This window comes from Camelus ferus, chromosome 36 (genome assembly GCF_009834535.1).
Source record: "Camelus ferus isolate YT-003-E chromosome 36, BCGSAC_Cfer_1.0, whole genome shotgun sequence".
In the NCBI taxonomy this organism is placed as follows: Eukaryota; Metazoa; Chordata; class Mammalia; order Artiodactyla; family Camelidae; genus Camelus; species Camelus ferus.
This window is the reverse complement of record NC_045731.1, coordinates 21,306,856-21,324,251: the sequence shown is the minus strand read 5'-3', so window position 1 is coordinate 21,324,251 and position 17,396 is coordinate 21,306,856. Positions and strand designations below refer to the sequence as shown.

Here is a 17,396-nt window from a genome sequence, read left to right as displayed (position 1 = left end):
AAAATAGTGACTTTGTCCTGAAGCCGGTTACTTCAGAATGGAAGAGAAAATAAGGGACACACTAATATGAGAATAGAAATCTGTGGAAGGCTTGTGGAAGAGGAACCCCGAGGAAAGAGTTTTGTACGTGGTCAGAATTGGCTAAGTTTAGAATCAATTTGGGCAAAGTAACTGAATCTTAGAAGTAAGCTGGTACAAGAATAGATTTGGTTTTCTCTCTATTAAGAGGACAAAATTTTCTTAAAATGTTAATCCACCTTCAGTAACAGATTGTAAAGCTTCTTATACCACTTAACTGATCTGTTCTGCCTTTACCTTTGAAATATTTTCTTGTTAATGAATAAGTACTTCTTTACAGTGATCTATACATTTATCTGACGAAGTGTTTTGAAATCTTTTAACAAGCTCCCCAAATATCAATTTCTAATTTAAGTTCTTTTAATCTCCAGGTAATTTTGGGATGCTACTGAGGGCCCCTGGAACATCCCAAAGAGAGATTTTAAACTAGTAAGTTTCATTTGGCATGTTAAATAACATGGGAAGTATTGCCAAATGAATAGTAAATCTTCCTAGTTTATATTGTATGAGAAAGTATTATTAATATAGATATTCTAGAAATTATATGGACTCCCTAAAATTCTGGTATATCTGAAATGTTACCAGTCATAATTCTGGTTATTGTGACCAGGTTTCTTTATTGATTATAGTGTAACGGTGTTTAAACATGCTGTTAAATCTTTTGTCATTAATAGACAGTTAATTGTTTTCTTCTGATGATTTTGCAAAATGCTTTCTCTTCAAGGAGATGTACTGGTTTCTAATAAATTTCAAACTATAGCACTGAAATAAACTGCGTAAGGAATTTTAAAGGTCTAATGAAAACTCTGATTAAAAGAATTAGTTACATGGGACTGAGTAAACTGATGAATATGGTTATAATTTTTGATTTTTTGAAATACTATGGCTTTTAACCTGTTTCCCAGACATAAAGAAACTCTTCTCCTTAAACTAGTTATGATTCACACCAATTTGATAAATTATACCTATGTAAGCAGACTTGGAACATTTATCTTTTCCCTCTACCTGATCCCTCAAGAGACTAAAAACTCTTAGGTCCCCAGTGGCTCTATCAGACAAATGAGGAAGATCATCTCCTAACAGATATAGAAATCTCAAGGTATTTTAAGGATTTTAAAGAGAAAAGAATTTACCTAAATCTGTAAGGCAGAAATCTATGACAAGCCCTTGACGTGGCTTTCCTGGCCTTATTCACATTCTGCACTGAGACTCCTTATTAAAAATTCCAACACAGCCAATTTAAAAAAAGCCTATATGATCAAATAATCAGACTTAACTTGTAAACAAATTAATCATGATTTGCCTATATTTGCGAAAAATGAGGGTAACTTTAGAGAGAAAAAGATTACATTTTAGTGGATACTCAATTCTAGTTTTGTTAATTGAGGTCTATATTTACTAGACACTTCCCAGATCATTCCTTGCTGTTATGTCACATTGCTGTAGAGTTTAATTGAATTATTAAAAGGATACTCTAGGTTTGTTTCTGAAGCTCAGTAATCCATCCTTGGGTAAAGTTCCAAGGCCCCATGACCTGCAGCCAGGGGTTTATACATACTGGAACAGGCATGACTTAAAGAACTGTCTCCAACCTGAATGGAAGGACCCTTTATCAGGTACTATTAACTAGACCATACACAGGAAAGCTGAAGGAAACGGACTTTCGGACTCATTTCCAATCAGAAACTGCCCCTGCAGTGCACTCGCCTATAGAGCACTGCTCACCTTCAAACAATGCCCAAATGCAGAAAAAGCTACCAGGCCAGGATGAGAAGAAGACGACATCTGAGGTAGACAGCTGACCCAAGACACCGGACCAGGCCTGTATACCAATTACTTTGATAATTTCTCCTACCTTTGATTATGAACTACTCCCATTGTTAAGTTTATGGTAAATTACCTATGTCTAGTACTTCTTTGTTACCTTGGTGGGTTTCCCTACTCCAAGGCTCTAACTAGATGGCCCTCAGAAACGTTATTCTAAAAAGAAATTATAGTTCTGTTTAGGCCACTGTTGATCTTCCAAGGTGGGAGACCTCACCTGGACAATTAATACCTGCTCTGAGCCTGACCATAAATATGAACTTTCTCATAAGATCACTCAAACTCAATCAGAAACACAAGCAAAATTTTAACCCAAAATATATCTTCTCGACTGTTAAATTCTTACTCGTGACTTTATTAACTTTACTAGCTGCATTACTTATACCCTGTCTATTTTATAAAATTGTTCTCTTACATTTCCCACTGTGTAACTAGGCCTACAACAAAATTGATGATGGCTAAACATCTTGAAGAAATAGGTAAAATTTATAGCCCTGCATAAAAAATTTGTAATAGTATGATTCTAGATATGGGAATGAGCATCGAAGGGTGAACATTTCCTGGATCATAATAGACTAGTAAGACAGGCAATCCAGAGAACTTTTAGTATCAACAGGGCCTGATAAAACACCTAACACCTTGAATGGCAGCTCAGAAGATGCTTCACCTGAACTAGGAATGAGCCATCCTAGCACCGTGGGACAAAATTGGTCATGAAATGTCTCTCAAAATATTGGTCGAATTTAGGACCAAGGGGGAGCACTGTGAATGAAAGTACTACAATGTGAATGAAAATACTGCAACCATGTCAGTAAACAAAGAATGCTGAAACCAAGTCAATCAGCGGCTGCTGCCACCCCCCAGCGAGGACAGGCCTGCAGCCCAGCCTCTGCAGCCACTCACAATGGTGCCCTCTGAGGGGACTCAGAATAAGAAAGGACAGGATACTGGCCCTAGATAGCTAGGTGCTTGTCAAATGAATGAATTCAGTGAGCCCAAATGTTTGCTTCCTCCCATAAATATAAAAGCACTAAATTCTTTAACTTGAGATATCTGGTTTTCTTTAGATAACAAGCAATCTTTTATTGTTCCAACTACCTGGTCTTTGTTGTAAAGCTCCTATATATCTTAGCTCCTCCCCTACGTCTTTGGAACAGTCCCTCAGAGCAATCTGAGAGGCTGTCATCCCCGCTGGAGTCCTCTCACCGAATAAAACTTAACTCTTAACTTTTATGCTGCACATTTATTTCAGTCGACACAACTTACAACAAACCCAGGAAGAAGTGAATATTATCATGCCCATTTTACTGATTCACCAACAGGCTAAGTGAGGTTACATTCTATTCCAAATTCCTATGGTGTGGAAATGCCGATTTAAACCTGAAGCTGGGGTGCCCATGCCTGTGCTCCTTCTCTCTCCCATCTACCTCATCACTTCTCTGTGAAATCCACCTGTCCAATACACAAGTTTGCAGCCGGCCAGCTCTTAAATGCAATGTGTGCCACCATTTGTCAATGCTGGTTAATTACCATAAACTGCTCTCAGAAGCCGTTACAGAAAAAACAGGTGGACCCAATTCCCTGCCCACAAAGAAGAGGAATTCTGCCTTGCCTTCACCTGTAATGTGCAGAAACCCTTCCCTACACCACTAAATTCAAACGTATGCTTCATCCGTGTTTATGTTTGCACAGGACTCATTAAAGAACAAGGTGTCTGCAATAATTCCATCTCGGTTCCTTTCCAAATATACAGATTAGCCCAAATCAGATCCAGAACAGACACAACTCATCAAATCCGCAATGAAACACACTGGATTAAGAACAAAATGCTTGTCCTAGTCCAGAAAACTACGGGTCCCTCTTTCTTCCTGTCATTATACAATCCCACCAGAACTCAATAATTTGCTGTCTGCTCATCTGGCAACCAAACTCAGAGAAGAGTCAACTCAGCAGAGCGCCCTACTGGGGAGAACACCCCGCAGCAGCACTGCGAGCTTCTTGCCCTCCCGCATGCTCTGCTGACCCTTAGTGTCCTCCGTGACCAGGCCAAAAGAGCTGTTCCCAACAGCTGCAAAGTCCCACACATTAAATAAAAGCATTTTATTTTAGACGATATGTTACATATATACCCATCTCTGAAAGCAGCTTTTCCAGAAGCTCAAATCTTCAACATTAATCTGCAAAGGCAATCCGGGTCCCCAAGGGAAAGCAAGTCTTAAGACGATGCTAAGGCCTCCAAAGTCCTCTCCAGAACCATCAATCAAACTGCCTGCAGGTCTGCAGCTGCAGGCGGCTACATGTCTGTTTTTAAAGCACCCCCCTCCTGCCTTCGTGTGCTACAATGTCCCTCTACGCCCTCCCATCTCAGGGTAAGAGCAGCCGCTGCAGAACCTTGCAGGGCAGCACTGACAGTACTGGACACAGAGGATCAGAGCTAAACTAAGCCTTCTGATGACACGAGCTTGTCACTCTGTCACTTTACAGATGAAGATATATATAGAGAGGTGGGGTGATCTTGCTCAAAGTCACACAGCTAATAAGTGGCAAAGTCTATAACTCTGCTCCTCCCTTCAGCGTGACGCCCCATCTGGGATGCTCACAGGGTTCTCTCGTGCCTGCCTGACCAGTCCTTTCCGGTCACTGATAACCCACCACAGGGTCTGTCCGCAGGCTGCCTTTTCAACATCTTTTCCCTCCAGTTTCTCAGGAAAAAGGCTGCTCCGGCCACTGTATGACTTCCGGCTCACCGAACCCTCCGTGCTCAGGCCAGTCATGCCTGTGTATCCGGCACCCTGCTCAGAGGCTCTTCCGTCCCTGCAGGTGGATTTTTCCACTCTCTGCAGGACACCCCCTCAAGGGAGCCTTCCTCTCGCCCTCAGCATGGCAGGTGTCCCAGGCCACATCCCGAGCTGCCCCATTAAGAATGCTTGTGCCCAGTTCTGCTAGTCAGACCAGCAGCTTCAGAGCCCAGGTTTATGCCCGGGTCACCAGGCAGAACTACTGCCCATCTCCCAGCCCCTACCCAGCAGGTCACCAGGAAGTCACAGTAGGTGCCCCACCCAATCCAGAAGGCTGTTCACTTGCCAGCACTGATGATGACTGGTTTCCAACCTTTGGTCAGTTTCACACAAAATAGCAGCTTTCACTTTGAAGCGGGGGGTTTTCCCTTCTGCTGTCCATCCTTACCGGAAACATCAAGGGAAACCAAATCGCCTTTTCTCAAATCTATTCTGATGACACATTTCCACCCACAATACTCACATACTCAAGAAGTTTGGGTCCACGTGGTTTTGTTTCCCTTACGCTAAGTGGCTCAAAAGACTTTGGGATTCTTTCTCTTTGGAGGGTATTTGTTTGTACTCAGTTTATCGGCTTTAATCTGTTTTTGTCTCTCTCGTCAGGGTCCGTGGCAGTTGCCACTTCTCTCTCCCTACAGCAGCCTCCCTCCCAACTTCTAATCTAGGAAATCAGCTGTGATGAGGGGCCCGGGGGAAGTCACAGAAGATGGATCTAAGGCACAGAGAGGCGACATAATTTGCCCGAGAAGATCAGCTTCAACCCCCAACAGTGTGTCACGTCCCTCTGTTTAACTCTTATGCTAAACTACTTAACTTTTAATAGATTATGGTTATAAACAGATGAGGTATCAAAATACATACAAGGACACACGTCAACTCTAAGATTTTCATTAACTCCACTATTTTGCTTCTATTTATTTTATTTGTATTAAAAGAATTAAGAACCTCTGCAGTCAATATAGCAAAATGTTAATGGGTTTTAAATCCAGAATATAGAGGCATAAGTGTATTACTCACACTTTTTTGTATATTCACAAGATAAAATGATTTGAAGGTCTCTCTCCCCTGCCCCCTACCCACTACTGGCTCTCACCTGAACTCCCAGACCACACATCTAACAGCCTTTCATTTTACCCACAGCTGAACTCATCAGTTTTCCCCCAGAACTCCCTCTGCAGCTTCCCCTCCTCAGAGCACAGCAGGACCATCATTTACCGTATTAATCCACCCAAAAACCCTGGCCTTACTCCATCCTACCCACACAGACATCATTCATCCTTTCATTTTACCATCTAACATGACTTCAATCTGTTCGCTTTTTCCCACTGACCGTCCCACTTCTCAGGTGGAAGCCACAAATACTTCCCACATGGAATCATGAGTCTCCCAGTGGCCCCCCAGCCACTTTTCCCTACTTGACACAAATGGGATTCTGTCACTCCCATGCTTTTAAGACTCTTTTCAAACCCACTGTTCTTAGAAGAAACTCCAAGTTCTTCACCTGGTGAAGGTCTTTGCCATGAAACTATCAGCTCAGGGAGGGGAGGACCCGCCCTCTCCCCTCAGCCCCACCCTCTGGCAGAGCATCACCTCTGGAGGACCTGCTGAGCTACACAAGCCTGTATTCTAACCCTGGTCTTGAGTTCTTAGCAAACTGCTTCACTTATCCATACAAATCCAAGGTAGATTAGAAAGATGTTAGATATTTAACTAGACTTTTGATTTGGGGATTTTGCACTAGCAACCTGCAAGTACATGTTCTAATACTTCTGTCTTCTTAAAACCACACCCAGATTTCAGTGGTATCTGTGGAATGCTTTCAGAATAAAAGGAACTGTACTTTCACAGACTTTATGTTTTATAATATGAACAACCTGGACAGGGTCACGAATAGAACCGCCTAAAAAGTGACAGAAGACGGGTTAGAGGCATAAAGCAACAGGTCGCAAGGACAGTAAGAGCAAAGTTGTTTCTCCAAATCCACCCTAAAAAGTGAAAGAACAGAAAATTCTGAATTTTGAAAGTAAAAGACTATCATATAAAAAATAAAATAATCCTCTTCATCAGGGTTTCAAGATCTGACTGCAGAATTTTTAGCAGGCCATACTGAATCCTAGCACAGAAAAATCAGATGGACTAGTGGTGAGTAAGTTCCAGGAAAACGGCAGTAAAACCTCCACTTGTAAGAGGACACACAACCACTTGTCGAAGGTGATTGTAAACCACATTCTGGAGAAATTCAGAAGATTCAGGTTCCGCTTCCAGATGGTGATGACAAGGAAGAACCGCTTGGATGCACGCTTCTAACTGAGTCACCGGCATTCTAACACTGCAGGGGGAAAAGGAGGCCCTCAGTCAAGAGCAGAGGTGTTCCTGTCGTGTTTCGCAGGCCGCGCCTCGGGGACTCAGTGCCCTGCAGCAGCCCGGCCCCAGGCGAGGACCCGCAGCGTGGCCCCCCAAAGCAGGAGGGGCACTGTGCTTGAGAAAACCCACCCCTGATGGGGGCAAGAGGGGCTGGTGGGGTTGAGTGAACCTATAAATGCCCACAGAAACACACCTGCATTCATTCAAGTGATACAACCAACAGTAGCAGGCTATTTAACAAAATTTAAATTGTCAGTGGAAATTTTGCCATTCCTTTCCGCTTGTCCCCTGCACTCTGAGACAGGCTTAGGCTCTCTCACACCTGCAGCCCTGATGCAGTAGTTGTGAAGTCATTTTACTTTGCTGCAAGTGTCTTCGCTCCTCGTGTCACTGTGTCTGTCCTCTTTTAACACAGTCGGATGTCTTCCTGGATCTCTCCCTGAGTACCTTGCTCCTGCTCCTCAGATCCTGAGATAAAGGGCAAGTGAAGACACATGATCAGAAAAGGCACTGTGGACTTGATCAAAGTCCTCAGTGACCCCCTAGGTGAGTGCTGCCCACCCCTCAACTTCAGTTCTCAAGGTTCTGCCCAGGGTGACATCCAGCCGGGAGAGTGGCCCAGGCCAATTAAAAGCTGTGTGGCTTTGGTGCGGGGACAGGTGCAGGAGCTGGTTCCGGAACCGGGCCTCTCCCCACCTCTGTTACCCTCTCTCCCTAGGCCCAGCTGCCAAGCCCCCAGGCTCCCTGATCTTCTGCATTTCTCTTCTACTCTACTCCAAACACTTTTCCTCTTCCTTTTTTCCCAAATTATCCCCAGCTGGAGTGATTTTTCAATCACAGTATCTGAAAAAATTTCCTGCAGCCGAAAAAGAGGTCTCCAGAGGTCAATGCCCATACGCTGTTTCCTGAATAGAGCCCCAGGCTGGGGGGACCCTCACCAACACTCCTGGGGGCATTAGACATGTTGCAGGGTCAACCACCCTCAACAAGAGTTTGCTGAGACCCCAAGGCCCGCACAGCATCCCTGCTCACAAAAATGTAGTCAGCCCACTTATCGGTTATTAAGAAGCAAAAATACAAAATTGCTTATGTTTCTTACTAAAATTATTTATGAGATGGAAAAAGAAATTGTAATAGGAAAGAAGAAATCTGACTCCGTGTTGGATCTGTTCCTTTGGCTTTAATCCTTTGCCCTGTTTTCTAGGCTCAGACTTGCTAGCTCTGCACCTTTTGTGAAAGAAAGTTGCCATTAGCCTGAAATATACAGGAGAGCCTATTCTCCGGGCTCTGATCTTTAAGGACGTTAGCTCTTCTGCACTTATGTAGAGAGTTTCAAGTTGCAAAATAGAGAATAACCTTTGTTTTGTTGGAAGGTTTTACAGGGGCATCATGATTTGACCCACATGGACAGCTGCAAGGACAAAGGATACCAAGGACAAACAATTCGTACAGCAAGAAGTTTGCAACAACCAACCACACCCCCTCCCCTTTGCACTATAAAAGGAGACTGAATTCTGACTTGGGGAAGAGGGCTCTCCAGGACATCAGTCTGACATCTTCTGGGTCTGCCAGCTTTTCAAATAAAGTCACTATTCCTTGACCCAACACCTCATCTCCCAATTTATTGGCCTGTCATGTGGCAAGCAGAACGAGTTTGGACTCGGTAACAAAATACATTGGAGTTAGTATGTCTCCACTTCTTCCTCATTTCCAATATGTAGCATGCACATCATTTATGATCTAGTGAAAATAATTCATCAAAGACAACAATAACAAGAAACTCACCTAGCTATCAACACTGAAGTCACAACCTATTAATTTTACATGCCGTTTAACAACAAAACCAAAAAACTTAATATAGAGGCTTGATTCCATGGAAATAAAATTATTTCTAGTCCTACAAAACTTTTTCTTTTCTATTTTCTTTTGTTTTCATTATTGAAAGGAAAATAAAAATCAAATCATTTTATTTCACGTATTTTTGTTATAGCTACATATTTTAAATACTACAAAGAGATTTAAATTGCAACAAAAAAGTTCATATATTAGTATAAATATATATATACAATCAATGGGGATTAGGAAAAGAATAGACATTTACTAAAAACCCACTGCACATCCAGTCTTTTACAAGCATATCCTGGAATATAAGCTCTATGATCCAGGGGTCCCCCACCCCCATTCTCATTGCCAACTCCCTTAGTAATCAACTACCAAGGCACCAGCATAGAACCACGCAATCAGTATTTTAGGTATAAATGAGGGAATTAGCTCATTCAATTCTAAAACAAAAACCCTAAAATAAATACTGAACTTATTTACAGATAAAGAAAATTGGACACAAAAAAGTAAACTTTCTTCCTCAAGGTCACAAAGCTATTAACTGGTAAAGGCAAGATTTGAACTCGTCTGCCTGATTCTAAAAACTAAGGTGGAAATCCCATTCCACTTGTGATGGTCCAGCAGCACAACCTATCACCCTATCTTTGTTCAGATCTAGCCTTAGACAGCCTGAGACAGCACCCATTTCCTATGGAATTCGAGGGCAAATGATAAAAATAAGGGTTTTATATCCAGCAGTTTTCTTAGGTCTCATTTACATAAAGTGTCAGCAGGTCAGCAGAAAAACTCTGGGCAATGTGAGTGGGTCCAGAGCTTTTTGCTGATAAGAAACTCAATCTATCAGGACAGAGTGACCTTCCCATGAGAGGGCACATGGACATAAACTAAAGGCAGCTGAGCAATGAAAACTAGCAAGACCCTGGAACTCAAGCAAGAAGGATCCCTGCCATCCCCAACCAGTTGCCTCTTCATCCACGTGGACACGATGGCAGAAGACCCAGGTTCTTGTCCAAGTTACACCATCATGGATTCTCACCCATAAAAAGTTACGACTCTATGCTGTCTTAAGTCCTTTCCAACTCAAATATGATGACACCGATGTCTCAGCAGAATGTCTATGTCTCCACTTCCTCTCTTCTAATAGGAGAATAATTCTATGGCCACAGAGAAATCCAATAAAATACCATGCATGAAGCAGGAGAAAGTCTGCTTAAGAGACTTTGCTCTCACGCTCAGTGAATGAAAACTCAGAAAAAGTGGTCCTTCTCCCTCAGCAAGTGGGAGGTAGCCTGATATGTATGTGTGTGTGTGTGTGTGTGTGTGTGTGTGTGTGTATAAATCAAATACAATTAATTCTGGGATGTGAATAGATTTTTTTATGTCACTGTCATTTCAAGGGGATGAGCCAACCTTTAAAATAATTTGGATCTAGTGTTCTGAGACAGACTCAAGCTCTTTTGGTGGAGGAGGGGAAAGGAAAGGAGGAAAGAGGTAAATGAAGCAAAGGAGTAAGAATACTGCTAGGGAAAGGCAAAACATTAATTTTGTTCCTACTTGCGTCACATACAATTTAGGGACTGGCTTTCCCCCGATGTCTTGTCGAGCACCGAGTTGCAGAAGAAGCGACAGCCTATTTCTCACTGAGCTTGTGACTGTACATGGAATCTTATAGACACAAATCATTTACCCTGAACAAACACTCTAGCAGCAGGCTGTAATTCTCCTGTTTTGAGAGACAAGAAAACAGGAGTTCAAAGAGGGTATATAACTTGACAAAAGTCAGAGGACCAGTAAACAAGAGAGGATGAATTCAAACTCAGATCTGAATGCAGAGTCTGATCTTCCCACTCCCAGGACTGGAAAATCCTTAACACACAGGCTCCCCAGCTCCCCTGCAGTGTTCCTGGCACCAAGCGTTTCCCATGGTGATGGTCTCCAGTTCTCACAGACACAGCACTCTGTGCAGCCAATGACCTTCATCAGACCTTGATCATCTACCTGCCACGCCCACCAGGCTTCACCATAAAGGCCGGAAAGCTGGCTTTCAAGTGCATACAAAGCCACCCCTGGTCTAACCTGGGCTCTTCTGGGGCTTCTCCAGCCTAAAGGCAGCCATGAAACTGCTCACAGTTTGTACATGAGCCACACTACCTCTCTCCATCTCTCTCCCCACCTATACTACTTAGCTATGACCATTTTGATAATCTTGGAAACAAATTTTTAAAAACAGAATAGAAAGGATTCTGGAGCAAGTATTTAATACTTCCAATTTTAAATGACAAGTTACAAAGTGAGTATTTACAAACCGAATCTGCCTTTCTAAGTGTCAGTTTTAAGCAGTTAGAAAATACAATAGCAAACAATTCTCACTTACAAAATTAACAAAAACATAAACAATAATCTGGGATGAACTCAAAAATTTTGCCCATGTTCTAAATGAAGAAATCTACAGGACTGTGCTGAAGGGTAAAATAAGAGGTGTAAATGTAGAGACATCAACATATTGCATGGAGGAAAGCAGTTTTGTAAAGATATAGGTTATCCTAAAAATAATTCAAAACTTAGTAAAAAATCCCATGAAAACTCTTATCTGATTTTTTTTAACTTGAGCAAAATATTTTTGAATTCTTCAGGAATAATAAAGTGATAATACTGGCTAAGAAAATTTGGGATGGAAGAAAAGAATCAAAAACAAATCAGACTGTCAATTATTAAATAAATTTTTACAATATGTAAGATATGGTGTTGGAATAAGTAAGGAAGATTGACAGAAAGGAACCACGAGCTCAAAAATAGACTCTAGTGTACAGAAGTATTTTGTGGGATTTCAAATCAAAGAGAAAAATATGAATTCAATAATTGTCCTGGGACAATCAGAGACTCACCTGGAAAGAATAAATTCTATTCCTGTCATAATGACCACAAGAAAAATTACAGACAGTGATATAAATATTAAAAAGTAATAGTAACAGTAAATACAACACTTTGCTCATATTAACTCAACTTACCCTCACTATAACAAGTAGTATTATCATCTCCATCTTAGAGATTAAAAAACCTACAGAAGAGATTTATTCCATTATAAGAAAGTATTTCTAAGAATAATGCCAAGTATAAAACCCATAAGGAAGACATTTACTATCTTAAGAATATTTTGGGCCACAACGAAAATATAAAACCTACTGAACAAAATGAAAGGCAAGAAATGACAAGAAAAAGCTCTGTGACACGTGTTGCTGAAGACAAGAAGTTAATGTTCATAACATACAAAGAGCTGTCACAAAGCAACAAGAAGCTCCCTCACTTAACTGTGTGCAAAGAACAAAAGGGATCATTCATTTTTAAAAAGTCAAATGGCTAATGAGTGAAAAATGCTCAGTACCTCACTGGTAATCAAATGCAAGCTAAAATATTGAAAAAGCACTTTTGCTCATCATAGTGGCAAATATTTGTAAAAGTTATTCTAGCTAGTGTCCATCTGTGGGAGAACAAACTGTGAGCGAACTTTTTGGAGGATGACATTTCAATGAATATGTAAACTCTAAAAAACGTGCATACACACTGACTCAACTCCACTTCTAGGAATCGTTTCCTTTAGAAAAAAAGAAATCAGCTCAAAAAGATGTACTCATCAGGGCATTTACACAGCACTGTTTACAATGGTGGGAAGAAAAGCTGAAGTGAAATCATATCCAGTGATAGAGAATTGGTTACATAAGTAATTCTACATCTTTTCATTCCCCACTGGAGAAGGAATTTCTAGAGTCACTTGAAAGGAGCCTGTGATGAATGTAAATGTCACATCCAGGGACTAAATTTCCAGAAGCCTTAACTAAAGGAATACTCATACAAGATCACAGGAATGTCTGTACAAGAATGATGCCAGTGCAACATCTTTTCTGACAGTGGAAAATGGAGAAAATCTAAGTGTCCACCATCAAGACAATGATGCGGTAAATCACGGCGAGCTGCGGGCCCTGAGGGAGCCGGCGTTTCGGCGTGGTCCAGGGCCATGTCCACAGCACTCTCCCACCAAAGGTGTTCTTGCACAAGAGACCGCACCTGCACATCAGAAGACCCCTCCACTCTATCTGAAAGGACCGGGTGAGTCTGCAGTGGGAGGACGTCTATGATACACCCCTGAGTGAATAAAGTGAGCTGCAGAAAAACTTACAGTATGGTCTCATTTTTCAATAAAGCATATACACACACATATATACATAAATTTCTCATATTTATGTGTGTGTGTGTTTGTGTGTGTTTGTGTATATATATATATGTCATAGGCAAAAAGGTCATGAAATATATACACCACATTGTCAACAGCTTTTACTCACAGGAATTAAGGGGAAGGGAGGTAGGGGCCTTTCTGTACCACCGCTGTTTTCTTTTCAGTATTTCAGTTAAGTATACTTCGAATTTAAAAGTTTATTTAAGTCCGAAGTAAAATGGACGATGCATCCACAAGGCAGAATGCTATACTGGTCATTAAAAATCATGCCAGGGGAGATAGAATATTGTAGAAAAACACGTAATAAGCCGAATGGAAAATGGAGGTCTCCACACAGTAAACAGGCACAGAGTGCTCGCTGGTTTTTATGACAGAGGTGATACACACTGACGAAAAGAACAGAAAATAGATGTTAAAGTGCTATTTATTATCTCTAAGTAGTGGGACCAGGATAGCCTCTTTTGTCCCTTTTTTCAGAATTATTATATTAAATACACATTATTTTTCATCTGAAAAAAGCATTTTTAGATGTGTAGTAAAGCACATTGGAGAATAATACACGAGTACTTACAGAAACAAGTAACTAGGAGACACGGCAGCAGCGTCACACAATGTAGAACGGGCTATCCTGATTAACACCGCGCAGTTACGTAAGGACCCACAAAGTGAGAGCACCTGCTGTAACAGGGCGTGGCCCCCTTCTATTTGTCAGTTGTGTCTTCAGGGCTGAGGCAGTTCTGAGCACGGCCAGTGTCAGTGCTGGTGTCTGGATGGATGCCACTGGAGGTGAGGGCACCTGCAAGCCGAGAGGAAGAACAGAAATCATCCCCTGCCTTTTCTGTCTTGTTTCTTTGTTACTTTAAAAGAGAGGCATAAATAAGATAAACTGTGCATCTTCCCTCCTGAAATTTAAGTAATGAAACCGTTTTTAAATCCTTCACAGCTTATAATGTGCCTATAATTGTCTTTTCAAAAAGCATCATATTTATTAAACGTTAATTAACTCAGTGAATTTACTTCCTGTTGAAAATTTCTATTTAAGAACATGAAATGCTCTACGTGAAATCACCACGCCTGCAGTGACCAGTTCACCTGTCTTGACGGCAGTTCAGTCAGCACCCACCATGCAGTGGCACTGAGCTCCTGATGCTGGTAAGAGAGCACGCTGCCACCTCAGATGGAGAGAAACTGTGAAAGCATTTTCTGAAGTCAACAGCACTGACAAAACATGACTGAAAAGTCCCAGTCTCCTTTGAGGCTGTCCTTTTCTGTTTGTGGCCAACAGCCATCAATGAGCAGAACCACTCCATTCCCGAGCCATGGGACTTACGTGGGAAGCAGTTTTGGAGAAATTTCCAGGTATAGAATGTAACCAACGACACGTAGAACTGTGACAAATGAAACGATGCAATACTCTGATTTTGGAAGACACCCAAAATATTCTTCTAAGCCTTAGCAGCTGGAAAGGCTGGGCTTCTCCTAAGCCACTTATTTATTTCACAGCCAGTGAGCATCTCCCACAAACCCTGTTTCCCTGTGTCTGCTGGGCGCCTCAGGCACACACTTGCTGTCGATCTTATAAGTCACAGGGCAGACGCGTGTGTCTCACGCCTGCAACCCTCACACAGGCTCGCCTCCTAGCCTCACTGTCTGAACTTGGCCCCATTTTCTCATCTGTTTTCTTGGTATCTGTTCTTCTGTAAGCTGCCTAAAATGCTTCTTGGAACAAGTCAGAAGAATGATGTGGGTAGATAAATGTACAGTTGGACAGGTGAGAGATGGGCAGACTGACAGAGAGACTCCAAGAAAAGGGGAACAAAGTAAATTTCCTATGCAAAACCCTCTTCTAGTCAGGAAGGAAAACCACCACGGAGAATTGTGAAGAGGCAGGTGGCTTAGGATTGTTTCCTACATTATATGAAATATCACACCAAGACATGAGAGGGTAGAACTATAAATATTAAAAGAAAAAATCATGCATGCTTGAAAAAAAATCTACAATATGTACTTTCTAAAGAATAGATTCAAATCAGAAAGGGCCCAATAACACAATCCTTGGGTATTTACAGAAGTGAGAATCCCACCTCCAAACCACAAGGCATCCCTTTGGAGCACTGAGAGTCTACACGGGGCGGTCATAAAGCCGTCACCGCAAAAGCTATGCTATCCTGTACTTACGAGGAACGAGCAGCTGTACTCGGGCTGCCCATGTGCGTCATTTACACTCCACAGCGCCTCTACGGGGGGGGACGCCTAGCGAGCCCCGTCTCTGCAGGACAGAAAACAAGTCCGGGAGAGGCTAAGCCGACCTACCAGTTCTCCATCTCACAGGACTAGTCACTCCAGAGCAGGACTCGAACTCGGACCCACGATTGTAACCACAGTACTACCGTGCTTTATGTGCTTTTTGTGTGTATAATACATTTGTTTCTGGCATGAAAGGATATTTAATAAATGTTCGGTTGTCTTGTCTATCTCATTAGCTCACAATCAATCTTTATACTGTTGAATTGTACTCTTTTCCCCTGGAGAAAGGAACAGAAAGAGCGGGGGTCAGAATGAGGTGGGGCTCCATTCTTTATCTGGTACCTCATCTCATCCAAGTCCCCAACCAGGGAGAAGGAGCAAATGTTCTCTTCTTCTTTTAGAGAGGGCTCCACTGATGGTGACTTACTCAACTCCAAAACCAAGGCTGGGGGAAGGGCACATGCAGCAACCAGAGCAGTATCACGTGTAGGAAGGCGAAAGGAGCTCACGGGAGGGCTCAGGGGGTTAGCCTGATTTAATTTCAATCGATAAAAGATTACCACACTCTAAAAATACTAGCATACAATGGATTTGCTCTTTCTTGACATCTAGCAAGTTTCCATCAGCCCACATGTAACATTATCATGAACCAGTGAAAGGAAGAGTCTACAGACAGGGAAAATCAATGCCACAGGCAGGCTGAAACCCAGGCTGGAGTTTAACAAGAGAAAGGGCATAGTTAAGAAGTGGGGATAGGTTGGGAAAGAAAATCATCACAAGGACTCTCAAGCATCATCCAACAATCATATAATCATTCATTCAAGAGAGAGTTACTGAGGTCCTATTTTGTGCAAGATTGTACAGAGGGTGAAGCAAGAGCGCAGAGACCATGGCGGCAGCAAGGGACGGGGCTCAAATACAATTCTGATCACAGTGCCTTACACAATTGTCCTCCGTATAAAGGCAAAAAATTAAGTAAAATAATACTCTGTAAACTGAAAGCATTGTTAAAAAAATTAAAGTAGACCTAAATACCTGGACAGACGCACCACGCACATTCCTGTATCAGAAGACAGTGCTCTTGGAATGGTAGTGCCCCCCAGAGCGATCCGTATATTCAATGTGGTCCTCGATCACAATCCCAGCGGGCTCCTCGGCAGAAAGTGACTAGCTGCTGCTACAATTCATATGGTAATTCGAGGGACTCAGTAACCAAAGCGATCTTGTAAAAGTAGAACAACGTGAGAGGACTTGTAATTCTCAATTTCAAAACTTACACCTGTATCCCCAGGTGAGGAGATTACAGGCCATTTTTAACTTATTTACTGTGTTTATCCTTATTTTGTAAATTCTCTACAATAATATAACTGTTACAATAAGAAAAATAGAAAGTAATGTATCTTTTAAAACATGCATACCTATTCATTCATTGGGGAAAAAAATTAACTATAAAGAGGTAAACAAATATCTAGTGAAAAATGTCTACTTAAAAACAAGAGTGCATTTACATTTTTCATAAATTGAAAACTGGAATGCACAAACACATCAAGTTTCTAGGGAGCCTGGTGCAACATATTAATAGTTAGTTTCAAAAATTCTAACTGAACATTGAAAACCCAAGAAAGGGAAATTCGTGATTGACAGCCAACTGCAAACCCATGGAGAGCAAAGGCCTAGAAATCCCAGTCCCTGTAGCTCTGCTACTAACTCAGTACGAGAGGAAATTCCTCACTGAGGGGACAGTGGGATTACATGCATAAGACAGGATACACAGTACAAACTGGACTAGATACGGGGGTGATTTTCTTAGAAGAATTCTAAAGGTAGAACATTGCTGAAAATCTATAAAAACACTGAAAGACAGTTTAAAACACACACCCACATATATTATACATAAATGTATGAAGTCTGCTCCCATGTTGCATAGAAGTACAAAGTTACATTTGTTCATTTATGGGCACTGATTACTTTATCCCAGGTAGAATATTTCAACTAAAACAAATAATCAATAA

General features: G+C 41.7%; 2 protein-coding genes, 1 long non-coding RNA gene and 1 pseudogene across 3 annotated transcripts in view; 2 read left to right on the top strand and 2 right to left on the bottom strand.

Annotated features, from left to right (window-relative positions):
* LOC116661733 overlaps positions 1-17,396 on the top strand; it is a 708,679-nt pseudogene that overhangs the window by 267,880 nt on the left and 423,403 nt on the right.
* Positions 1-17,396, bottom strand: part of LOC116661734 (trafficking protein particle complex subunit 9-like) — a 167,503-nt gene that overhangs the window by 72,771 nt on the left and 77,336 nt on the right.
* LOC116661727 overlaps positions 1-17,396 on the bottom strand; it is a 91,933-nt gene that overhangs the window by 24,236 nt on the left and 50,301 nt on the right. The window contains 2 exon segments of the mRNA XM_032474240.1: positions 6,903-7,029; positions 7,387-7,532. Coding sequence (XP_032330131.1) covers positions 6,903-7,029; positions 7,387-7,418 — 159 coding nt within the window. The 5' untranslated portion in view covers positions 7,419-7,532.
* On the top strand, positions 4,702-11,132 carry LOC116661753. The gene is made up of 3 exons (XR_004317681.1): positions 4,702-4,712; positions 7,730-7,735; positions 10,666-11,132. It is a non-coding gene; the product is annotated as an uncharacterized LOC116661753 (long non-coding RNA).